We start from the raw sequence: 25,606 nt of genomic DNA, 5'->3' as shown, positions 1-25,606 counted from the left end.
TACTACATGTTAAATAGCATGAGAGTGTGGAGACCAATGCCAGGTTGGAAGTGCTACTACTACTACATCTAAATGTAGCTTTTTTTCATCACTAGGCGAGCAATTATTATAGAGCCTGGCCTCTGTACCAACACTCCATATGGAAGTGCATGAAGTATGTAGGTACACTTCCCCTGAAGCTGAATTTCTGTGAGTGATAAGGGAGCTGGTTGTCTTATCTTTCATTCCTTCCTAAATGTAGGCCTCGTTGGCACAATGCTGGCACCCTGGGAGCTGATTTGCTCAAAACCGCAGAGCTCACTCAGACACTAAGCCTAAATAAATCCATGCGAATCCCATGTTCCTATGTGTGTTTCTATGCGTCACTGTCAAAAAGTGTGATTTCTTCTCGTACGAGTAAAGAACTGGATTGCCGTATTACCAGTGTACTGAATATATTGCAAAATGTCACAGTCCTTCATATAATACAATTCCAATGCCATCATTAGTCAAGCACTAATCTGGAGAGCGGCTGTGGTTGTGTGTGGCTCTGAGTGGGAGTGAGAGATGAGGAAGTGGTGGTTTTGGGACTGGGACAGGATAGGATAGGACCTTTACACACACAAGTTTCTGTGGGATGGGCAGGTACAGCAGCAACGCTTTCCGAGGCGGAGTCAGGTTTCCTCCAATTGTTTCCAATGCGAATAAAGGATCGGCCGGAGAGACGCAGCTCAGCCTTTCAATAGATAAGTAAGTGGAAGTAGTCTGCTGAGAGCACCACACACTCACTCCACTCGTCTGATTCTGGAGCATCAGGAGACAACACAGAACAAATAAACAAGGCACCAAGACAATATATCTACCACCTTCTCAGCTTTGTTACACTTTGGGGTAAGTAGCAGGCCTGTGTCTCTACGTACTTTTTTTTGGGGGGGGGGGGTTTGCACGTTTTCATTGGAGACAAACGACATTTGTTTTACTGCCCTCGAACTGTGTTTATAATCTGACGTGTTCCTGACACTTTCCATTCCCTGTCACTGGACCAGTGATTGTGATCATTGCACCGCACAAGTAGCTGCAGGCATTTCTCACCCTGGTGTGTCAGCATACTACTATTGGATTACATTATGTTTGTTGTTTCTGTAAATGCTTAGGGGCCACATGTGACTGTTGACACCCAGCGTATAGTAAGGGTAAAGGAGGCCACTCCCTTCAAAACGGATTCAGTACTCTATGTACTCTACAGTACTCTATGTACTCTACAGTACTCTATGCCTGGTATCCTATGTCAAGGTCAATCAAAGCATGGGATTGGGAATGTGTGCATTTTACTACAACATTGTGTCCTTCACTGTGTTTCATTCAGTGTGACGCAATGTTTCAGGGACAGAGTGTTCCATAAATTACCATAAGCTCTAGTGTGTACAGCACGTTCTAATCTATCAGGTACTTGTATTCTTGGTCCTGTTATGGATTATGGAAACCTGGTAAAGCTCAGTTGTCTGTTCGCCACAGTGCAGGGTGTGGTTGCTATGCTCCTGGCAGGCTGCAATGGCTCAGTTCCAGGCCTGGCTTTAAGTAGAGCCAGCTGGTGCAGACAAGCATTTTTTTTTTTTTTACCTTTGCTGTTTAGCAGAGCGTCTTGCTTGCCTCCCTCAAAGACATGACTAGAAAATCAAAGGCAAAGGGGTTGCCTCCTGCCAGTAATGATCTATTCAAGCAAGAATGAAGTACTCTGCTCTCTTGTTCTCCTTACAACTGTTACAGTGTATGGTGGGTGGAGGGGGGATCAGGAGGACATTAGGTTCCCCCGTCACCCTATCTCTCAGTGAGTGCTGAGTCACTGCCTCGCTGAGAGCCCGTTGTGACATACACGACTTGGATTAGCGGGTCGGGTCGCCATGACGCTCCCAGCCTCCTAAAATAGAGAGGGAAAGGATACTCAAGACACAGAAACAACCAGCTGCTGCCTCATACAGAGACCAGGGCTGATAAACAACTGAGCGAATCCTGAGAAAGACACACAGAAAGAGATAAAGCAACCGTATCACACCGAAGAGACAGAGAGGCTGTCAAAACAGAGACAGAGAGACACCACAGGGAGTCCCTCCTGTGTCACAGTAGTGATCAACAGAGTGATACAAAGAGATTCACAAGAGAGACTGAGAGAGTCACCACAGGGAGCCCCTCCTGCGTCACAGTAGTGATCAACAGAGTGATACAAAGAGATTCACAAGAGAGACAGAGAGTCACCACAGGGAGCCCCTCCTGCGTCACAGTAGTGATCAACAGAGTGATACAAAGAGATTCACAAAAGAGACAGAGAGTCGCCACAGGGAGTCCCTCCTGTGTCACAGCAGTGATCAACAGAGTGATACAAAGAGATTCACAAGAGAGACAGAGTCGCCACAGGGAGTCCCTCCTGCGTCACAGCAGTGATCAACAGAGTGATACAGAAAGATTCACAAGAGAGACTGAGAGAGTCACCACAGGGAGCCCCTCCTGCGTCACAGTAGTGATCAACAGAGTGATACAAAGAGATTCACAAGAGAGACAGAGAGAGTCACTACTGGGGAATACAGACTCATCACTCAGAGCCAAAGAGCCAGGCATGGCCCGGATCACTGCAGAAGGTAAGAGTGAGAGAAAAAGCTAGCTACTGACCATCCCGTTGTGTTGTGATGATGACAATGGGCGTGGTGTGAATGGCAGGGGTCATTGAATTTCTATGGCTTGGGGCACTCTGAGGGTCAGGATCTACTGGATAGAGCACTTCCTGTGTGTAAGAAAATACTGTGAGGAAGCACAGCAAGTTGACAATAGACAAATGCTGAAAAAGGGGCATTTTCAGAGGAAATGACAATAAGTTAGGATGAGTCGCCAGTTTGATGATGTCATGTGTTTGGATTGTGTGTGATGGTGTATAGAGGCACTGACCTTCCACACGGTCACAAAGTCAACAACTAAATCCCTCAGTAAATTACTCAGTTTATTGTCCCCATATACACTGTTGTTGACTGTGTTGTATGTATATGCGTCAGGCTGCCATAGACAGCGTATGGGTCGGGTGAGGTTCCATGATCACCGACGCCACTGACTTTGACTCTAAGGAGGAGGTCAGAAACTTAGCAGTGTGGTGCAGGTCAATCAGACCCCATTGACTTCTTTTCACATTTTGTTACGTTACAGCTTATTCTAAAATATATATATATATTTTTAAATCCCCTCATCAATCTACACACAATACCCCATAATGACAATGCAAAAACAGGTTTATAGAATTTTTTGTAAATGTATAAACAAACAAAAAACAGAAATAGCTTATTTAAACAAGCATTCAGATCCTTTGCTATGAGATTCGAAATTGAGCTCAGGTGCATCCTGTTTCCATTGATCATCCTTGAGATGTTTCTACAAGAACACAGTGGCCTCCATCATTCCTAAATGGAAGAATTTTGGAACCACCAAGACTCGGCCACCCAGCCAAACTCAGCCAAGCTGAGCAATCAGGGAAGAAGGGCCTTGGTCAGGGAGGTGACCAAGAACCAGATGGTCACTCTGACAGAGCTCCAGGGTTCCTCTGTGGAGATGGGAGAACACATCTCTGTAGCACCCCACCAATCAGGCCTTTATGGTAGAGTGGCCAGACGGAAGCTACTACTTAGTAAAAGACACAAGACAGACAGCTTGGAGTTTGCCAAAAGGCACCTAAAGGAAACAAGAATCTCTGATCTGATGAAACCAAGTTTGAACTCTTTGGCCTGAATGCCAAAAGTCTTGTCTGGAGAAAACCTAGCACCATCCCTACTGTGAAGCAAGGTGGTGGCAGCATCATGCTGTGGGGATTTGTTTCAGCGGCAGGGACTGGGAGACTAGTCAGGAACGAGGGAAATATGAACGGAGCAAAGTACAGAGAGATCCTTTACGAAAACCTGCTCCAGAGTGCTCAAGACCTCAGAATGGGGCGAAGGTTCACCTTCCAACCGGACAATGACCCTAAGCACACAGCCAAGATAACGCAGGAGTGGCTTCGGGACAAGTCTCTGAATGTCCATGAGTGGCCCAGCCAGAGCCCGGACTTGATCCCGATCAAACATCTCCGGAGAGACCTGAAAATAGCTATGCAGCGATGCTCCCCATCCTACCTGACAGAGCTTGAGAGGATCTGCAGAGTAGAATGGGAGAAACTCCCCAAATACAGGTGTGCCAAGCTTGTAGAGATACCCAAGAAGACTCGAGACTGTAATCACCGCCAAAGGTGCTTCAACAAAGTACTGAGTAAAGGGTCTGAATACTTATGTAAATGTGAGTTTTCTGTTTTTTTATTTGTAAGAAATGTGCAAACATTTCTAGAAACCTGTTTTTGCTTTGTCATTATGGTGTATTGTGTGTAGATTGATGAGGGGAAAAACAATTGAATACATTGTATAATAAGGCTGTAATGTAACAAAATGTGGAATAAGTCAAGGGGTCTGAATACTTTCCAAATGCACCGTATCTACCTCAAGTATCTCTGCACATTGATCTGGTACTTGTACTCAGCATCGTTGGGAAAGGTTCGTAAACAAGTATTTCACTGTAAAGTCTCCACACGTTGTATTCAGTGCATGAGGTAAATAACATTTAATGTGATGAGACGGCCCAGCTGTTGATGAGACTGCCCAGCTGTTGGAACAGTAGGCATGTGTTGGGAAGACTCGTCAGAAATGTGGCCTTCCTAGAGACGCTGGATGAGGAACAGGCTGGAAATGTTCCAACCAGTGGGGAAATGTTCCAAAGCATTGTGGGCCTATTTTAGGGCACTGGAGTTGTTGAAAGAACTTAGATGGCTTGAGTTCCATGTCAACATTTGGTGAAAGAGAGTCAACAGCGAAGCACTCATTTGATAGAGTGGCTTGTTGCTCTACACTGTATCCGTGACGTCTGACTGGTGAACTGGCCAACTGACCCACTCAGTCACAGATGCTACCCTAATAGTGGCACTAGTATTAATAGTCACACGTGGAGACATGGTCAATAAAATAAGAACACAGCAAACATCATAGACTGGATAGTTGGATAGCAACCAAAGGTCTGTGTCCCACCAAAATGGCGGAGCTACGTGAATCAGCAGAATCAGTTGGTTGCAAATGGAAGCCCGGTAATTGTAAGGCTTGAGGGCTACACAAATAAACATTGCAGAAAGGTCCTGGGAACCAAGAGTAATATAGTCTGCAAATAACTGAATACTAAAACAACAAACACTCTGGGTTGTCTTAGCCTTTTACAGTAGAAATGGACCTCAAGATTGTTAACCCCTCCTTATCTCTGTCCGCTTGGTCTGACTGGGAATATTCTGTCTCATTTCATGTGAATAGAGTTGGTTTTCTGCTACAACACTGGAACAGACAATGGAACTGAAAGACGTGAACGAAACCATGCTTGTTGCATAACAGTGGTTTTGTGAAACTGCCAGGCAGAAACAAACACCACAGTAACCATATCTACCCTGAACCAAGCCTATGGGCAATTCTGTAGAACAAGAAAGGAATCATTTATCATCATTTCAACTTTTTTGGGGGGGAGGAGGGGGAAGGCAGTCGCCTAATATGGTCACTCATTTTAAAAACTCATTATTATTTTTTTTGCATCCTGTGCAGCAACAATATTGACATGATCAGCCATGAGCTCATACTATCCCATGAACGGATAGTTGATTGATATGCGTACTCAACACATTATCAAGGCCATTTTGTCTGCATCACAGTCGAAAATGCTTTACCAACAAAATGCACAGAGTCACTGAGACCGACAATTGGAGACAGAGAGGCTGGGTGGGTGAACGGTTTTCCTTTTCATGCTCAGTGACTGAGCTCTGATCCAGGAGGTCAACAGTGATGCCGTCTCTGTAACGTGCCCTTTTTGGTGAACACTTTTGTTTACTGTAACATGATTACGACTCTGACAGCAAATGAAGGCACATAGAGGACAAGGACACTCAAGGACATGTGTACTGCAGTGATTTAGGCCGAGGTGTTGCAAACACGTGTTCCCATTACACCGGGCTCTCAGATTCAGCGTGTTGTGCTTGTATTTACTGCCTCTGCCAAGATAATGTTTTATTTTCCCTAACAGCAGTAGTATTTCGTCAGAGATGATATAATAATCATACCAACAGTCTTCATTCAAGTCATTTACAGAACCAGTCAAAAGTTTGAACACCTACTCATTCAAGGGTTTTTCTTTATTTTTTACTTTTGTAGAATAATAGTGAAGACATCAAAACTATGAAACAACACAAACGGAATCATGTTGTAAGCAAAAAAGTGTTAAACAAATCAAAATAGATTTTATATTCTTCAAAGTAGCCACCCTTTGCCTCGATGACAGCTTTGCACACTCTTGGCGTTCTCTCAGCCAGCTTCATTCACCTGGAATGCATTTCCAACAGTGTTGAAGGAGTTCCCACATATGCTGAGCTGTTGTTGGCTGCTTTTCCTTCACTCTTCGGTCCAACTCATCCCAAACCATCTCAATTGGGTTGAGGTGGAGGCCAGGTCATCTTATGCAGCACACCATCACTCTCCTTGGTCAAATAGCCCCTACGCAGCCTGGAGGTGTGTAGGGTCATTGTCCTGTTGAAAAACAAACGGTAGTCCCACTAAGCGCAAACCAGATGGGATGGAGTGTCACTGCAGAATGCTGTGGTAGCCATGCTGGTTCAGTGTGCCTTGAATTCTAAATAAATCACAGACAGTGTCACCAGCAAAGCCCCCCCACATCATCACACCTCCCCCTCCATCTTTCAAGGTGGGAACCACACATGTGGAGATAATCCGTTCACATACTCTGCGTCTCACAAAAACATAGCGCTTGGAAGAAAACATCTCAAATTTGGACTCATCAGACCAAAGGACATATTTAAACTGGTCTAATGTCCATTTCTTGGCCCAAGCAAGTCTCTTCTTATTGGTGTCCTTTACAGTGCCTTGCGAAAATATTCGGCCCCCTTGAACTTTGCGACCTTTTGCCACATTTCAGGCTTCAAACATAAAGATATAAAACTGTATTTTTTTGTGAAGAATTAACAACAAGTGGGACACAATCATGAAGTGGAACGACATTTATTGGATATTTCAAACTTTTTTAACAAATCAAAAACTGAAAAATTGGGCGTGCAAAATTATTCAGCCCCTTTACTTTCAGTGCAGCAAACTCTCTCCAGAAGTTCAGTGAGGATCTCTGAATGATCCAATGTTGACCTAAATGACTAATGATGATAAATACAATCCACCTGTGTGTAATCAAGTCTCCGTATAAATGCACCTGCACTGTGATAGTCTCAGAGGTCCGTTAAAAGCGCAGAGAGCATCATGAAGAACAAGGAACACACCAGGCAGGTCCGAGATACTGTTGTGAAGAAGTTTAAAGCCGGATTTGGATACAAAAAGATTTCCCAATCTTTAAACATCCCAAGGAGCACTGTGCAAGCGATAATATTGAAATGGAAGGAGTATCAGACCACTACAAATCTACCAAGACCTGGCCGTCCCTCTAAACTTTCAGCTCATACAAGGAGAAGACTGATCAGAGATGCAGCCAAGAGGCCCATGATCACTCTGGATGAACTGCAGAGATCTACAGCTGAGGTGGGAGACTCTGTCCATAGGACAACAGTCGTATATTGCACAAATCTGGCCGTTATGGAAGAGTGGCAAGAAGAAAGCCATTTCTTAAAGATATCCATAAAAAGTGTTGTTTAAAGTTTGCCACAAGCCACCTGGGAGACACACCAAACATGTGGAAGAAGGTGCTCTGGTCAGATGAAACCAAAATTTAACTTTTTGGCAACAATGCAAAACGTTATGTTTGGCGTAAAAGCAACACAGCTGAACACACCATCCCCACTGTCAAACATGGTGGTGGCAGCATCATGGTTTGGGCCTGCTTTTCTTCAGCAGGGACAGGGAAGATGGTTAAAATTGATGGGAAGATGGATGGAGCCAAATACAGGACCATTCTGGAAGAAAACCTGATGGAGTCTGCAAAAGACCTGAGACTGGGACGGAGATTTGTCTTCCAACAAGACAATGATCCAAAACATAAAGCAAAATCTACAATGGAATGGTTCAAAAATAAACATATCCAGGTGTTAGAATGGCCAAGTCAAAGTCCAGACCTGAATCCAATCGAGAATCTGTGGAAAGAACTGAAAACTGCTGTTCACAAATGCTCTCCATCCAACCTCACTGAGCTTGAGCTGTTTTGCAAGGAGGAATGGGAAAATATTTCAGTCTCTCGATGTGCAAAACTGATAGAGACATACCCCAAGCGACTTACAGCTGTAATCGCAGCAAAAGGTGGCGCTACAAAGTATTAACTTAAGGGGGCTGAATAATTTTGCACGCCCAATTTTTCAGTTTTTGATTTGTTAAAAAAGTTTGAAATATCCAATAAATGTCGTTCCACTTCATGATTGTGTCCCACTTGTTGTTGATTCTTCACAAAAAATACAGTTTTATATCTTTATGTTTGAAGCCTGAAATGTGGCAAAAGGTCGCAAAGTTCAAGGGGGCCGAATACTTTCGCAAGGCACTGTAGTAGTGGTTTCTTTGCATCAATTCGACAATGAAGGCCTGATTCACGCAATCTCCTCTGAACAGTTGATGTTGAGACGTGTCTGTTACTTGAACTCTGTGAAGCATTTATTTGGGCTGCAATTTCTGAGTTGCAGTTAACTCTAATGAACTTATAACTCTGGGTCTTCCTTTCCCGTGGCAGTCCTCATCATCATAGCGCTTGCTGGTGTTTGCGACTGCAGTTGAAGATACTTTCAAAGCTCTTGACATTTTCAGGATTGCCTGACCGTCACGTCTTAAAGTAGTGATGGACTGTCGTTTCTCTTTGCATATTTGAGCTGTTCTTCCCATAATATGGACTTGGTCTTTTACCAAATAAGGTTATATTTTGTATACCACCCCTACCTTGTCACAATACAACTGATTGACTCAAATGCATTAAGAAGGAAAATAAATTCCACCAATTAACAAGGCACACCTGTTCATTGAAATGCATTCCAGGTGACTACCTCATGAATCTGGTTGAGATAATACCAAAGAGTGTGCAAAGCTGTCATCAATGCAAAGGGTGGCTACTTTGAAGAATCTGTTTAACACTTTTTTGGACACTACATGATTCCATATGTGTTATTTCATAGTTTTGATGTCTTCACTATTATTCTACATGTAGAAAATAGTAAAAAAAATAAAGAAACAACTCTGGAATGAGTAGGTGTGTCCAAACTTTTGACTGGTACTGTATAAATCATTTTATAACTCAAATCCTAAGGACAATTACACCATGTGTTTTAAACCCGTGTTCCTCTGTTTCAGTAGAGATGCCGCGTCAGTTCCCCAAGATCTCGCTGAGCGAGGTGGATGAGTCGGTGCGTCTGCTGGCAGAGAAGGTGTACGCCTCGGTGCTGAAGGAGGAGGACACCAAGGATGCCCTGTCCATGTACACCGTGCCTGAGGACTGCCCCATCGGCCTGCACCAGGACCGGGAGATGGAGATGCTCAAGGAGATCGCCGAGCAGTACTCTGAGGAAAGCACCAAGAGGTCAGAGGGCACATATAAACTAATGGGTCTAATAGGTCAGGGACTTTGGGAGTCAATTTCAAAGTATTTCAAGTCACTGAAATGAACTGAACTTCAAATGTAGACACTTTCAGTGAGGATTATTTTCCCAAAGTGACTTGAATGACATTGATTTTAAATGGAGACTAGGGTCCGGAATGTCCACTTATCACCTTGTATGATGTTGATCTCTCCAGGAAGAAGAGCTTTAAGATGAAGCGTTCCCAGTTGGTATCTCAGCAGTTCCCCAGTTCCCTCAACATCAATCCAGAGTGGGCTATGTCTGTAGTCACTCCTCTGCTCTTCCCTGGCGCACCTGTCTGCCCCAGTATCCCAGAGAACTCCCCAGAGTTCCAGAGGGTCACCATCAGCGGAGATTATTGTGCAGGGGTAAGCGTCATCATAACATAATATATTTATATAATCTCCTTGAGTCACATCACAAATCATGTCATATCCTTCATGCAATGACCCCCAAAAAATTACACCAAGGCAAGAGCTAGCTTGGAAACAATACTTCTAGGAGTTGCCATTTCTAATGACAGTGTATTGCCTATAATGGCCTGTCAACACGCATTCTTCCCAGATAACAGTGGAGGACTATGAGCAGGCAGCCAAGACACTGATGAAGGCCCTGTTCATCAGGGAGAAGTACTCCAGGCTGGCCTACCATCGCTTCCCCAGGACCACCGCCCAGTTCCTTCGCAGTGCTGAGAACCAGAAGTGGAACGTGGAGGATGAGATCTTGCCAGGTAGAGAATCACATGTACACATCCAGCATCAACCACATACAGTACCAGCTTTGGGGCTAAGAGTCTTAGAAACAGCTTTTCCTTGATTATTTCTGAGCTCAAGCTTTTGAAAAGTAACTCCACTTCGAGACACTCGTTCTCAGCCTCTTCTTCTGTCATTTCCTTTCACCTATCATCTCTCTCCTCTCTTCCCTCTGGTCACTTATTTGATCCTGTCCTCTGCAGATATGTGCCCCTGCCCTCGTGAGGGGGAGGACCCGTACACTACGGAGGGCATCCCTGACGACCTGAACTACTCTCTACAGATGAAGGACGGCATAGTGTACGTGTACGACGATGCAGAGGCCCTGAAGCAGCAGCAGCCCCACAGCCTGCCCTACCCCGACTTGGAGACCTTCGCCATTGACCTGAGTCATGTCCTCGCCATGATCGTAGACGGGCCCACGTGAGCACCCCACCACCTCACACTGTTGCCCAATTCCCAATGACCCCCTCTATTATGGTGTTTCTCATATCATCTCATTGTCATTCCAGGAAAACCTACTGCTACAGACGACTGAACTTCGTGGCCTCCAAGTTCTATCTGCACGAGATGCTGAATGAGATGGCTGAGCTGAAGGAGCTGAAAGGTGTGCCTCACAGAGACTTCTATAACGTCAGGAAGGTTGGTGACGCATATAGTTTAAGATGGAATGCAAATACAAGGGTTGAAACTCCCATGATTACATGGTCATAAATGACATCTCACTGACTCAAGCTGAGCTTTAGAACAAGCTGACAAAATATGTCGGCTTATGCCTCCTCGCGAATACAGGTAGACACTCACATCCACGCAGCCGCTTGCATGAACCAGAAGCACCTGCTGAAGTTCATCCAGACCACCTACAAGACCGAGGCAGACCGCGTGGTGCTGGAGAAGGGGGGGCAGATGATCACCTTGAAACAGGTGTTTGACACCCTGGCCATGGACCCCTATGACCTCACTGTGGACTCCCTGGACGTACACGCTGTAAGAATGTTCCAGAAACTCTTAGACACTCCAATGCTTGAAATAATATTGTTGGATAGTATTTAGGTTATTACAGTTTACATCAAGATTTTTAACGGATTTAATAACCTATTCTGCATGACGATTAAACTGCTCATAAGCAGTTCCTAACACCATTATAATGCATATATGAATACTCAGAAGTATGTCTTTAAACAATTGCAGTTCTGCTGTAGGTTCCATGCAACTTGCCAATAGTGTGTTTGAGGATCAATGATAGTGGTGCTAAACTGCTGTTGTTGACAAAAAAACCTGTCATGCATGATAAACGTGTACTCTCTTAGGGAAGGCAAACATTCCACCGCTTTGACAAGTTCAACTCCAAGTACAACCCTGTAGGAGCAAGCGAACTCCGAGAGATTTACCTGAAAACAGACAACTACATCAAAGGGGAATACTTTGCACGCATCATCAAGGTATAGCGCCAACTTAAGATCAAGATCACAATTCCACTATCATGGGAATCTCTAACATACTGCAATTGCTTTTCTCTTCCTCTATAACAGGAAGTGGCTCATGAGCTGGAGGAGAGTAAGTACCAGCACGCAGAGCCCCGTATGTCCATCTACGGCCGCTCCCCTGATGAGTGGGAGAGCCTGGCCTCATGGTTCATCCAGCACAAGGTTCACTCCCCCAACATGCGCTGGATCATCCAAGTGCCCAGGATCTAGTAAGTGCCACAGGGAGAAGGGAAGATAAGGGAATATTGCTCTCAATGCTGATCTCCAGGTTAGTGGTACTACAATGCTTCAACCACAATGGTCTTTGTAAAACTGCACTAGTTGTAAGTGTTCCATGGCAATGAAGATTAAAAAAATTCAAAAGTAAAATAAAAGAAACTCAAAAAAAAGAAACATCCTATTTTCAGCAAACTTAACATGTGTATATATGTGTATGAACATAAGATTCAACAACTGAGACATAAACTGAAAAAGTCACAGACTAATAGAAATGTAATAATGTGTCCCTGAACAAAGGGGGGTCAAAATCAAAAGTAACAGTCAGTATCTGGTGTGGCCACCAGCTGCATTAATTACTGCAGTGCATCTCCTCCTCATGGACTGCACCAGATTTGCCAGTTCTTGCTGTGAAATGTTACCCCACTCTTCCACCAAGGCACCTGCAAGTTCCCAGACATGTCTGGGGGGAATGGCCCTAGCCCTCATCCTCTGATCCAACAGGTTCCAGGCATGCGCAATGGGATTGAGATCCGGGCTCTTCGCTGGCCTTGGCAGAACACTGGCATTCCTGTCTTGCAGAACATCAGGCACAGAACGAGTAGTATTGCTGTGCGTGATTTCCTGCAAGACAGGAATGTCAGTGTTCATGCTGGAGAGTCATGTCAGGATGAGCCTGCAGGAAGAGAACCACATAAGGGAGGAGGATGTCTTCCCTGTAATGCACAGCTTTGAGATTGCCTGCAATGACAACAAGCTCAATCCGATGATGCTGTGACACACCGCCCCAGACCATGACAAACCTCCACTTCCAAATCGATCCCGCTCCAGAGTACAGGCCTCTGTGTAATGCTCATTCCTTCAACGATAAACGCGTATCTGACCATCACCCCTGGTGAAACAAAACTGCGACCTGTCAGTGAAGAGCACTTTTTGCCAGTCCTGTCTGGTCGAGCGACAGTGGGTTTGTGCCCATAGGCGACATCGTTGCCGGTGATGTCTGGTGAGGACCTGCCTTACAACAAGCCTACAAGCCCTCAGTCCAGCCTCTTTCAGCCTATTGCGGATAGTCTGAGCACTGATGGAGGGATTGTGCTTTCCTGGTGTAACTCGGGCAGTTGTTGTTGCCGTCCTGTACCTGTCCCGCAGGTGTGATGTTCGGATATACCGATCCTGTGCAGGTGTTGTTACACATGGTCTGCCACTGCGAGGATGATCAGCTGTCCTTCCTGTCTCCCTGTAGCGCTGTCTTAGGCGTCTCACAGTACGGACATTGCCATTTATTGCCCTGGCCACATCTGCAGTCCTCATGCCTCCTTGCAGCATGCCTAAGGCACATTCACACAAATGATCAGGGACCCTTGGCATCTTTCTTTTGGTGTTTTTCAGAGTCGGTAGAAAGGCCTCTTTAGTGTCCTACGTTTTGATAACTGTGACCTGAATTGCCTACCGTCTGTAAGCTGTTAGTGTCTTAACGACCGTTCCACAGATGCATGTTCATTAATTGTCGATGGTTCATTGAACAAGCACGGGAAACAGTGTTTAAACCCTTTACAATGAAGATATGTGGGGTTTTACTAATTATCTTTGAAAGACAGGGTCCTGAAAAAGGGATGTGTCTTTTTTCGCTGAGTTTAGGACGTTACATTGTCAACCAAGGTTATGGTCCCTTTTACTGGTTGTTATTTAACTTAGAAGCAATTGATTCCCAGAGCCTAAAAGGCTGTCCCCATAGGAGAACCCTTTGAAGAACCAATTTTGGTTCCATGTAGAACCCATTTGGTTCCAGGTAGAACCTTTTTGGGTTCCTTGTAAAAACCCTTTCCACAGAGGGTTCTACATCGAACCAAAAAGGGTGCTCTTATGAGGACAGCCGAAAAACCATTTTGGAACCATTTTCTTCTATGAGTGTATAAGTCACACAAAGGATAGTAGGAATGGTGCTGCTACTTTAACAAAGAAAGGCTGTTGTCAGCATTATTATTTATCAACAAATAATTGAACTGAATCCACCATCAATCAGTCTTACAGTGATCAAGCAAATTACATCGGTCTATCTAAAGATACGTTTCACAAATGTAACATTTTGTCTTGCAGTGACATTTTCAGGTCGAAGAAGATAATACAGAACTTCGCCAAGCTGCTGGAGAATATTTTCCTCCCCCTGTTCGAGGCTACAGTCAATCCACAAAAGAACAAGGAGATACACGTTTTCTTGAAATACGTGAGTATTTACAAAACACAGTGTAGTAGCTCAACTTTATCAGACTGATTTCCAAGTCAGAAATGGTGAAATAACTACACACACACACACACACACACACAGTTGAAGTCGGAAGTTTACATACACCTTAGCCAAATACATTTAAACTCAGGTTTTCACAATTCCTGACATTTAATCCTAGTAAAAATTCCCTGTCTTAGGTCAGTTAGGATCACCACTTTATTTTAAGAATGTGAAATGTCAGAATAATAGTAGAGAATGATTTATTTCAGCTTTTATTTCTTCCATCACATTCCCAGTGGGTCAGTAGTGTACATACACTCAATTAGTATTTGGTAGCATTGCCTTTAAATTGTTTAACCTGGGTCAAACATTTTGGGTAGCCTTCAACAAGCTTCCCACAATAAGTTGGGTGAATTTTGGCCCATTCCTCCTGACAGAACTGGTGTAACTTAGTCAGGTTTGTAGGCCTCCTTACTCACAAACGCTTTTTCAGTACTGCCCACACATTTTCTATAGGATTGAGGTCAGGGCTTTGTGATGGCCACTCCAATACCTTGACTTTGCTGTCCTTAAGCCATTACCACAACTTTGGAAGTATGCTTGGGGTCATTGGCCATTTGAAAGACCCATTTGCGACCAAGCTTTAGCTTCCTGACTGATGTTGCTTCAGTATATCCACATAATTTTCCTCCTCATGATGCCATCTATTTTGTGAAGTGCACCAGTCCCTCCTGCAGCAAAGCACCCCCACAACATGATGCTGCTACCCCCGTGCTTCACGGTTTGGATGGTGTTCTTCGGCTTGCAAGCCTCCCGCTTCTTCCTCCAAACATAACGATGGTCATTATGGCCAAACAGTTCTATTTTTGTTTCATCAGATAAAAAGGACATTTCTCTCAAAACGTGCGATCTTTGTCCCCATGTGCAGTTGCAAACCATAGTCTGGCTTTTATATGGCGGTTTTGGAGCAGTGGCTTCTTCCTTGCAGAGTGGCATTTCAGGTTATGTCGATATAGGACTCACTTTACTGTGACAAAAGATACTTTTGTGCCTGTTTCCTCCAGCATCTTCACAAGGTCATTTGCTGTTGTTCTGGGATTGATTTGTACTTTTCACACCAAAGTACGTTCATCTCTCAGAGACAGAACACATCTCCTTCCTGAGTGGTATGACGGCTGAGTGGTCCCATGGTGTTTATACTTGCGTACTATTGTATGTACAGACGAACGTGGTACCTTCAGGCATTTGGAAATTGCTGAACCAGACTTGTGGAGGTCTACAATTTTTTTTCTGAGGTCTTGGCTGATTTCTTTTGATTTTCCCATGATGTCAAGCAAAGAGGCACTGAGTTGTAAGGTAGGCCTTGATATACATCCACAGGTACACCTCCAATTGACTCAAATGATGTCAATTAGCCTATCAGAAGCTTCAAAAGCCATGACATCATTTTCTGGAATTTTCCAAGCTGTTTAAAGGCACTCCAACCTTAATGTATGTAAACTTCCGACTTCAACTGTATATACATACACACACATACACACACACACACACATATATATATATATATATATATATATATTCCTCCTAATAATAAAATGTTGGTATTGGATTGCATTCATACAGTAGTACTTCGGGTCTCAAAGCATTTTACATTGTATGAGAGTAATTCACGACTTCTACCACCACCATCGTGTAGCACACTCCGGTGTCAAGCATCATGTGTAGCAGCAATTTAGTGCCAAAATGGTTACAGTGCTTCAGCTATGGCACCTGCTCAGGTCACCTCCTGTCCTGTAGGTGACCGGGTTCGACAGCGTGGATGATGAGTCCAAGCACAGTGACCACATGTTCTCCTACAAGAGCCCCAAACCCGAGGAGTGGACCTCAGGCGAAAACCCCCCCTACAGTTATTACCTCTTCCACATGTACGCCAACATCATGGTCCTCAACAACCTGAGGAAGTAAGTCACTGCTCATGACCAGGGTGTCAGGAAAACATGTACTGTACTAATGTTATTCCTATGTGTAGCCTACTGCTATGATTAAAGGTAGACTCGCAATATACAATACATACAGTGGCAAGAAAAAGTATGTTAACCTTTTGGAATTATCTGGATTTCTGCATAAATTGGTCATACAATTTGATCTGATCTTCATCTAAGTCACAACAATAGACAAACACAGTGTGCTTAAAGTAATAATACACAAATTATTTTATTTTTCTTGTCTATATTTAATAGATAATTTAAACATTCACAGTGTAGGTTGGAAAAAGTATGTGAACCCCTAGGCTAAGGGCTTCTCCAAAAGCTAATTGGGGTCAGGAATCAATTAACCTGGAGTCCAATCAATGAGACAGGATTGGAGACGTTGGTTCAAAATTTGAGTTTGCTATTCACAAGAAGCATTGCCTGATGTGAACCATGCCTCGAACAAAAGAGATCTCAGAAGACCTAAGATTAAGAATTGTTGACTTGTATGAAGTTGAAACGGGTTACAAAAGTATCTCTAAAAGCCTTGATGTTCATCAGTCCACGGTAAGACAAATTGTCAATAAATGGACAAAGTTCAGCACTGTTGCTGCTCTCCCTAGGAGTGGCCGTCCTGCAAAGATGACTGCAAGAACACAGCGCAGAATGCTTAATGAGATTAATATCAGGAATCAAGCTAAGACCCATATGCAGACTGTCGAAGTAACAATGTCTATTGTAGCAAAGGCAGGTCAAGGCAGGTCAAGGCAGGTAGGGGTCGAAGATCCACGGTAAGGCAAATGCACAGGATGGCAGGTGGACTCAGGGTCAGGGACAGGCAGAGTTCAGTAATCCAGAGGTGGAGCAACGGTACAGGACGGCAGCCCGGCTCAGGGTCAGGCAGAGAGGTCAGGTGGGTGGGTACAGGGTCAGGACATGCAAAGGTCAAAAAACCAGGAGGACGAGGAAAGAGAGGCTGGGAAACATAGGCGCTGACAGGAAAAACGCTGGATAGCTTGAAATAACAAGACGAACTGGCAACAAACAGTCAGAGAACACAGATATAAATACACAGGGGATAATTGGGAAGAACAGTGACATCTGAAGGGGGGTGGAGACAAGCACAAGAACAGGTGAAACAGATCAGGGCGTGACAGTTAAGAAGAATCCTAGTTTCAGCTAAGGACTTTCAGAAATCTCAGGAACATGCTAACATCTCTGTTGACGAGTCTATGATACGTAAAACACTAAACAAGAATTGTGGTCACGGGAGGACACCACAAAAGGACACTTCTGTCCAAAAAAAACAACATTGCTGCACGTCTGAAGTTCGCAAAAGAGCACCTGGATGTTCCATAGCGCTACTGGCAAAATATTCTGTAGACAAATTAAACCAAAGTTGAGTTGTTTGGAAGGAACACACAACACTATGTGTGGAGAAAAAAAGGCACAGTACATCAACATCAAAACCTCATCCCAACTATAAAGTATGGTGAAGGGAGCATCATGGTTAGGGTCTGCTTTTCTGCCTCAGGGCCTGGACAGCTTGCAATCATTGATGGAAATATTAATCCCCAAGTCAATCAAGACATTTTGCAGGAGAATGTAAGGCTATCTGTCCGCCAATTGAAGCTCAACAGAAGTTGGGAGATGCAACAGGACAGCGACCCAAAACACAGTGGTAAATCAACAACAGAATGACTTCAACAGAAGAAAATACGCCTTCTGGAGTGGCCCAGTCAGAGTCCTGACCTCAGCCCGATTGAGATGCTGTGGTATGACCTCAAGAGAGCGGTTCACACCAGACATCCCAAGAATATTGCTGCACTGAAACAGTTTTGGAAATAGGAATGTGCAGGTCTGATCCGCAAGGGATCATACTTTTCCACCCTCCATTGTGAATGTTTACACAGTGTGTCCAATAAAGACATGAAAATGTATAATTGTTTGTGTTATTCGTTTAAGCAGACTGTGTTTGTCTATTGTTGTGACTTAGATGAAGATCAGGTCAAATGTTTTGACCAATTTGTGCAGAAATACAGGTCATTCCAAAGGGTTCACATACTTTTTCTTGCCACTGTACTTTATTTGTCCAACTGTTACAGACATTTGTCTCCTTCTTCTTTATGTAATGCGTCATTCTTTGTTTTCCCTCAGGGAACGAGGCCTCAACACCTTCCAGTTCCGGCCCCACTGTGGCGAGGCCGGCTCTATCACCCACCTGGTCTCTGCCTTCCTCACGGCCGACAACATCTCCCACGGTCTCAACCTGAAGAAGGTCCGAAACCTCAACTGACCCCTAATCATTACCTATGACATGCCCAAGGTTGGGTAGTAAAGAATTACATGTAACAGGAATTATAATATTTTAAAGCTGTGCTGAGCCACACAGCTCATAAATCACCTTTCAATGGGAATGGAAGCTTTTCCCTTCTGTCTAATCTACACGACCAAAAGTATGTGGACACCTGCTCGTCGAATATCTCATTCCAAACTCATGGGCATTAATATGGAGTTGGACCCCCTTCGCTGCGATAACACCCTCCACTGTTCTGGGAAGGCTTTCCACTAGATGTTGGAACTTTGCTGCAGGGACTTGCTTCCATTCGTCCACAAGAGCGTTAGTGAGGTCGAGCACTGATTTTGGGTGATTAGGCCTGGCTCGCAGTCGGCGTTCCAATTCACCCCAAAGGTGTCCGATGGGGTTGAGGTCAAGGCTCTGTACAGGCCAGTCAAATTCTTCCACGGCGATCTTGACAAACCACTTCTGTATGGACTTCACTTTGTGCACGGGGTCATTGTCATGCTGAAACAGGAAAGAGCCTTCCTCAAACTGTTGCCACAAAGTTGGAAGCAAAGAATCGTCTAAATGTCACTGTATGCTGTATCGTTAAGATTTCCTTTCACTGGAACTAAGGGGCCTAGCCCGAACAATGAAAAACAGCCCCAGACCATTATTCCTCCTCCACCAAACTTTACAGTTGGCACTATGCATTGGGGTAGGTGGCGTTCTCCTGGCATCCGCCAAACCCAGATTAGTCTGTGGGACTGTCAGATGGTAAAGTGTGATTCATCACTCCAGAGAACTAATTTCCACTGCTCCGGAATCCAATGGCGGCGAGCTTTACACCACTCCAGCCGACGCTTGGCATTGTGCATGGTAATCTGGGCTTGTGTTCGGCTGCTCGGCCATGGAAACCCATTTCACGAAGCTCCCGGCATACAGTTTTTTGTTGTTTTTTTTCATTTTAAATTTAACCCCTTTTTCTCCCCAATTTCGTGGTATCCAATTGCTTTTAGTAGCTACTATCTTGTCTCATCGCTACAACTCCTGTACGGGCTCCGGAGAGACGAAGGTTGAAAGTCAGGCGTCCTCCGATACACAACCCAACCAAGCCGCACTGCTTCTTAACACAGCGCGCATCAAAACCGGAAGTCAGCCGCACCAATGTGTCGGAGGAAACACCATGCACCTGGCAACCTTGGTTAGCGCGCACTGCGCCCGGACCGCCACAGGAGTCGCTGGTGCGCGATGAGACAAGGACATCCCTACCGGCCAAGACCTCCCTAACCCAGACGACGCTAGGCCAATTGTGCGTCGCCCCACGGACCTCCCCGTCGCGGCCGGTTACAACAGAGCCTGGGCGCGAACCCAGAGTCTCTGATGGCACAGCTGGCGCTGCAGTACAGCGCCCTTAACCACTGCGCCACCCGGGAGGCCGCCCGGCATACAGTTATTGTGCTGACCTTGCTTCCAGGGGCAGTTTGGAACTCAGTATTGAGTGTTGCAACTGAAGACAGATGATTTTACGAGTACACACATCAGCTGTCTGATTCTGAGAGCTTGTGTGGCATACCACTTCGTGGCTGAGCCGTTGTTGCTCCTAGACATTTCCACTTCAAAATAACAGCACTTACAGTTGACCGGGGCAGCTCTAGCAGTGCAGAAATTTGACAAAATGACTTGTTGGAAAGGTGGCATCCTATGACGGTGCCAAGTTGAATGTCACGGAGCTCTTCAGTACGGCCATTCTACTGCCATGGTTTGTCTATGGAGATTGCATGGCTGTGTGCTCAATTTTATACACCTGTCAGCAACGGGTGTGGCTGAAATAGCCGAATCCACAAATTTGAAGGGGTGTCCACACACTTTTGTGTATATATAGTGTATTTGAAATCTCAAACTGCTAAATTTCCTCTCCTTGGTTGCTTTCCACAGAAACCTTTTTTTGGGTAAAAAAAAAAAAAAAAAAAAAAAAGTCAAGAGCGCCCACTTACTGAGAACTGAATCACTCCACATTTCATCAGCTTCTTTGTGTCAAAAGGACACTTTTCATTTGCACAACTTAGCTCCACCATGTTCACTTCACAAGCACCGTGCTGACATACATGACAAATCAGCAGCTTATTTTAGCTAAGTGGAAACGAATACAGTAAAAACCACCTGTCTACCTTTGTAAACAGATCTTAGTGTTTTTGCTAACTTTGAATAGACTACATTGAGTATTTGACAAAATTGATTATCTAACTCATGAAATAATCGGATTGAACTTGGACATGTTACATCTATTGAAGTCTTTATCACACTGTTATGTTAAGGGTGGATCAGACAATAAAGACCTAGAATTGCACTATCAAAGAATGAAGATTGGGAAAGCTTCCCTGGAACTTGGTGTTACATTTTGTGTGTATACCAATCATGAGAAACAGCAGTAGAATATACAATGGCACAGTTTGGAACATTTTCTAAGGTTGCAAATGGTACAATTTAAACATGGCAATCTGTGAAAAATGTAGAAAGTTGTGGAAGACCATAAGAACCTCTTTGTCTCCCTCCTCCCATGATCCCAGGTCCCCATACAGCTGTCCCTCCCATCCCATCCCAACCATCCTTTCCCCAGATCCCACCTGAGTCCCCTCCTAGCTGTCACACCCGCCCAAACAACCCCACCCTTCCCCCTACCCATGGCTCAAAGCCAAGACAAAGGGAGTGTTGACATCTTTCCATCTCTCCCGCCTCAGAGTCCTGTGCTGCAGTACCTGTACTACCTGGCCCAGGTCCCCATCGCCATGTCTCCTCTAAGCAACAACAGCCTGTTCCTGGAGTACTCCAAGAACCCTCTCAAGGAGTTCCTCCAGAAGGGCCTGTGTGTGTCCCTGTCCACCGACGACCCCATGCAGTTCCACTACACCAAGGTCAGAGCCACTGGGCACTTCTGTAGATATGAAATGATTGGATTGGTGTAAGCAATGTGGCAGAAATGACAACTAGCCTACCAGAAGGCAAGACGAACCTCATCGTCGTAATAATTGTATCTACACAACCCAGCTGCACACCTACCAGAGAGTAATCATTGTAAAATCAATGTTTGACGGTTAGTCTTCTGTGCGTGAAATAAAGTAGCGTGTTAGCAAAGAAGCCCCCTGTCTGTTTGTCCTATGCTGCAGGAGGCCTTGATGGAGGAATATGCCATCGCGGCCCAGCTGTGGAAGCTAAGCACCTGTGACACATGTGAAATCGCCAGGAACAGTGTGCTGCAGAGTGGTCTGTCTCATCAGGTACAGTAAATCAATACCTGGTAAATAGAACTGCTGGGTAAATTTGTAGCGTTGCGGCAAACACTGAGTAGTGCCTGCTGACAGTGACAGATGCTTTCACCCTCTATAAGCTCATGCCGACAGCTTAGGAGAACTCACCGGGGCGTCACCTCACAAGTGATTTCAGTAGCCATCCCCGACCACCTCCTCATGGAACTCCTGAGTGTGTCCCAGTGCTGTGTCACCGAAGTGACACGCATTTAGTGACACGTATCCTGTATCCCCCTTTTCTCCTGCCAGGAAAAGAAGCACTTCCTGGGGGCCAACTACCTGCAGGACGGGCCCGACGGGAATGACATTAGACGGACCAATGTGGCTCAGATCCGCATGGCCTACCGCCACGAGACCCTGTGCAATGAGCTCAGCTTCCTGGTGGAGGCTGTGAAGACCGAGGCCGGCGGCACACAGGTCGAGTGACCACAGCACAGAGAGACCCTTTTCACACTACCGAGCCAGGCGGAGCTGTACTGCGCTTGCCTGGTTACACATTTACCACACAGTAGCTGCTGGGACAGTGTTGGAAAGGTCAATGTTAAAAGTATCTGTGGCAGCACAGTATGGTTTGGGTCGTGACAGTAGTGTTGAAAAGGGTTACCTCTGGTCTCTCTTCACTTCATCTCTAGACCACAGCCAAATCCTGTACTGCTACCGCGCTACGGTAATACTGAGAGAATAAGACACCGAGCTAAATGAATGAGACTGTACAGTGTAAGCCGCACCAAATCAAGCCAAGCCAGCAGCACCGCACTAGGCAAATCAACATTACCCTATTGATTCTTGTTTTCTTTGGTCTGCATGCCTTTTTCCCATATGGTGTTTGATAAAGTAGAACTTCATCCCTACCACAAAAACCCTGTTTGTAGTTGAACATAGGATCCAGAGGGACACTGCTTATGCACTACCATAGTTCTCGTGTCCTGTTCAAGAAATACTACCAACTGTGCCAACACAGGAGCTCTCAACGCCCGATTAAAAGCCAAATCCGAGAGCACACCGGTCGTGGTGTCATTGTGGCCTTTCTATTTGAAATACAGTACATAGTGGTAGGAGGGATATTATTACGTCAGGTAAAAAAGACATGTAAAGGATAGCCATACATTTTGATGCATTGTTTGAGTTTTGTATCTCTGTTGTAACTGTGTCTGAGGGTGATGGTGTTTTTTTTATTATACAAGTTTGTGAAGAGAGGTTTGCTACGGAGCCCCTTCCACCATTTTGAATGCTCCTCCGAGGTGCTCATTATATCACTGCTGTAGAGATGGTCCACAAAAATCACTTCAAAAAAGGTTAACTAGTATCATGTGCCGAATATTACAAATTTGGGAGACTTTCACCCTCTCAATGCAGCATAAAATGTCACTCAACTGTATTGTACATGATGCGATAGAGGAAATGTATGTTTTTATATGACAATAAAGAGTTACTTACAATATTTCACACAAACAGAATCAAACTGTTACACATGCACCTGAAACACAGTTGGTCAAATATGAGACTGGCAATCACAAGAAGTTGTCAACACTCTTAATATAATAGAAGACAAAATACATATGTGCAAAACGTGAACTTCTTTATTAGCCAATGGTATTGGTTTATTTAAGTAAAAATACTGTAAAGTACTACTTAAGTCCTTTTTGGGGGGTATCTGTACTTTACTATAGATATTTTTGACTATTTTTACTCCACTACATTCCTAAAGAAAATAATGTACTTTTCACTCATTCATTTTCCCTGACCTCCAAAAGTTACATTTTGGTCCAATTCACACACTTAAGAGAACATCCCTGGTCATCCCTACTGCCTCTGATCTGGCGGGCTCACTAAACACAAATGCTTCATGTGAATTATGTCTGAGTGTGTTGGAGTGTGCCCCTGGCAATAGGTACATAAAAAATAAAAATAATTGTGCAGTCTGGCTTGCTTAATATAAGGAATATAAACATGGTCTCTTTTTTGTTTTCTTGAGTAAGGCAGCTCCAAAATGCAGGTGTTTCAGCCTAGCTAAATGCTTTCTGTGGTGTACGGAGCGTTGCGCTGTGATTGGCTCAGTGGGGAGAGCTAGAAAATTCAAGCCCCTTGGGTGTTGCCATATAGTTACATTAGAAGTGCCCATCCAAGAAGTCTCAAGGTCATTGGCCACAGATAATATTACATGAAATCACATATCTACAGTAGCTTTGATTGGACTGATCATGTCAACATCATACTTTCAAAATCTTAGCTAGCAGTCAACATCATGAATCAAGTCGACAATCTACTGGCAAATCCTTTTTAATCCTTGTCATATGAAGAGAAATTATAGATAAAACGTATCGGTACTCAACGGTCATTGGACATAAAAACATTACACAACAAGTTGGAAATCACAAATTCAGTGAATTCAGTGAATGGAAGGAATCAGTGGCTAACTCCAAGCATTGCAAAGCAATCACTAGCCTGCTATTCAGTGGAGTGGCTGTGTGGTCCCAAGTCTGGGTTTAAGGGTCTCTTCTCCAAGCTTTAAATTAAAAACATCCAACATTGGCCATGCTGTCAAATAAAGATTATTTGACCCACGCTCAAAACAACTTAACTCTGAACTGGGAATTCTGACAACTGGGAACTCGGGGGGGAAACTAGCTCCGACTGGGAAAATACGTTTTGAATGCTCATCCATCTCGGGAATTGTAAGTCGGGAACTCAGGCCTCTTTCTAGAGCTACTTGTGGCTTGTGAAATCACTGATGTCATCATGATTCAACCTCCCCCCAGAGTTCTCAGTTGTCTTGATAGCACCATAAATCCAGAGAATGCCAGACTTTGATTACAAAATTTGCCCACGAAGGTCCGCCGCGCTACCATCCTGTTCAAGTAAGCACAACAAGGCGAGTCCAAATATGTATTGTATGCTGCTGCATAATGATGTAATATGCCATTTCTCCTTCGCCAAGATAACCCATCCACCTGACAGGTGTGGCATATCAAGAAGCTGATTAAACTGCATGCTCATTACTCAAGTGCTGGGGACAGTAAAACATTTAATAAAAAGGAAAAGCAGCCAACAAGTACTCAGCATACGTTAGAACTCCTTCAAGACTGCTAGAAAAGCATTCCAGATTAAGCTGGTTAAGAGAGTATGTAATTTCATAGTTTTGATGCCTTCACTACTGTACCTACAATGTAGAAAATTGTAAAAATTTAAGAAAAACCCTGGAATGAGTAGGTGTCCAAACTTTTGACTGTATATGACCATGAAACAGAGTTTATGCCTTTATAGATAATGGACATTAAAGCTTTAAAAAAAGCCAACATTAAAACGTATGTTTTCTATATTAAAAAAACTGTTTGACAACCATGTGTGTAAGCTTTCAAATTATATCAAACTCAACCGTTTATCTTTTTCAGTGATGAAGACAGATGTCTCATGGTAGGGTGGGGTATGCAAAATGGGTCAACTTTGAGCACCTTTATCTCCTTAATATTTTGGCCTTCAGGTCCAAAAGGTCACTTTCTGACCTCTTCTTCCATGGGTGAACATGTATGGAAGGTGTTGTTCAAATCAAAAGGGGTGCAGTCAGAAAGTGATCAAAATCATATGGAACAACCCTTTACTCAAAAAATGCACTAATAATCACAGTAAACTACAAACATATTCAAAAGTGCAATTGGTCAACATTACGAACACTAAATAATTTGGTCAGATTTGATTTACATATTTTCTGTGGACTAATTTTTAAACATTAATTAAAATGTTGTTCAAGT

At 44.2% G+C, this 25,606-nt stretch overlaps 1 protein-coding gene across 4 annotated transcripts; it reads left to right on the top strand.

Annotated features, from left to right (window-relative positions):
• Positions 1-515: 515 nt before the first annotated feature.
• LOC110524028 (AMP deaminase 3) lies at positions 516-23,298 on the top strand. 4 transcript variants are annotated; one of them, XM_036978815.2, is made up of 15 exons: positions 516-870; positions 9,351-9,576; positions 9,792-9,984; positions 10,181-10,346; positions 10,572-10,791; positions 10,881-11,010; positions 11,161-11,355; positions 11,679-11,810; positions 11,901-12,064; positions 14,169-14,295; positions 16,096-16,259; positions 18,426-18,546; positions 21,291-21,464; positions 21,717-21,827; positions 22,107-23,298. In XM_036978815.2, the coding sequence occupies exons 2-15, from the start codon at positions 9,356-9,358 to the stop codon at positions 22,281-22,283; spliced, it is 2,295 nt and encodes a 764-aa protein (XP_036834710.1). In that variant the 5' UTR covers positions 516-870; positions 9,351-9,355; the 3' UTR covers positions 22,284-23,298. The 4 variants fall into 4 exon arrangements, with proteins under 4 accessions (XP_036834710.1, XP_036834699.1, XP_021458998.1 ...); XM_036978804.2 differs by having other exon boundaries at positions 517-870; positions 9,354-9,576; XM_021603323.3 differs by having other exon boundaries at positions 701-2,612.
• The last annotated feature ends 2,308 nt before the right edge of the window (positions 23,299-25,606 follow it).

The sequence above is a fragment of the Oncorhynchus mykiss genome, chromosome 1, assembly GCF_057628025.1.
Source record: "Oncorhynchus mykiss isolate SJ-2025 chromosome 1, ASM5762802v1, whole genome shotgun sequence".
In the NCBI taxonomy this organism is placed as follows: domain Eukaryota; kingdom Metazoa; phylum Chordata; class Actinopteri; order Salmoniformes; family Salmonidae; genus Oncorhynchus; species Oncorhynchus mykiss.
Note: the sequence above shows the minus strand (reverse complement) of the source record. Positions and strands in the feature narration are given on the sequence as shown.

What these genes read in the sequence shown, in the direction of transcription:
- LOC110524028 (XM_021603323.3), top strand. Translation starts at nt 2,591, where the DNA reads ATGGCCCGGATCACTGCAGAAG. An exon ending in GGCCCGGATCACTGCAGAAG is followed by an intron (nt 2,613 to 9,350) that starts GTAAGAGTGAGA and finishes CCTCTGTTTCAG; the next exon opens with TAGAGATGCCGCGTCAGTTC. An exon ending in TGCAGTTCCACTACACCAAG is followed by an intron (nt 21,465 to 21,716) that starts GTCAGAGCCACT and finishes CCTATGCTGCAG; the next exon opens with GAGGCCTTGATGGAGGAATA.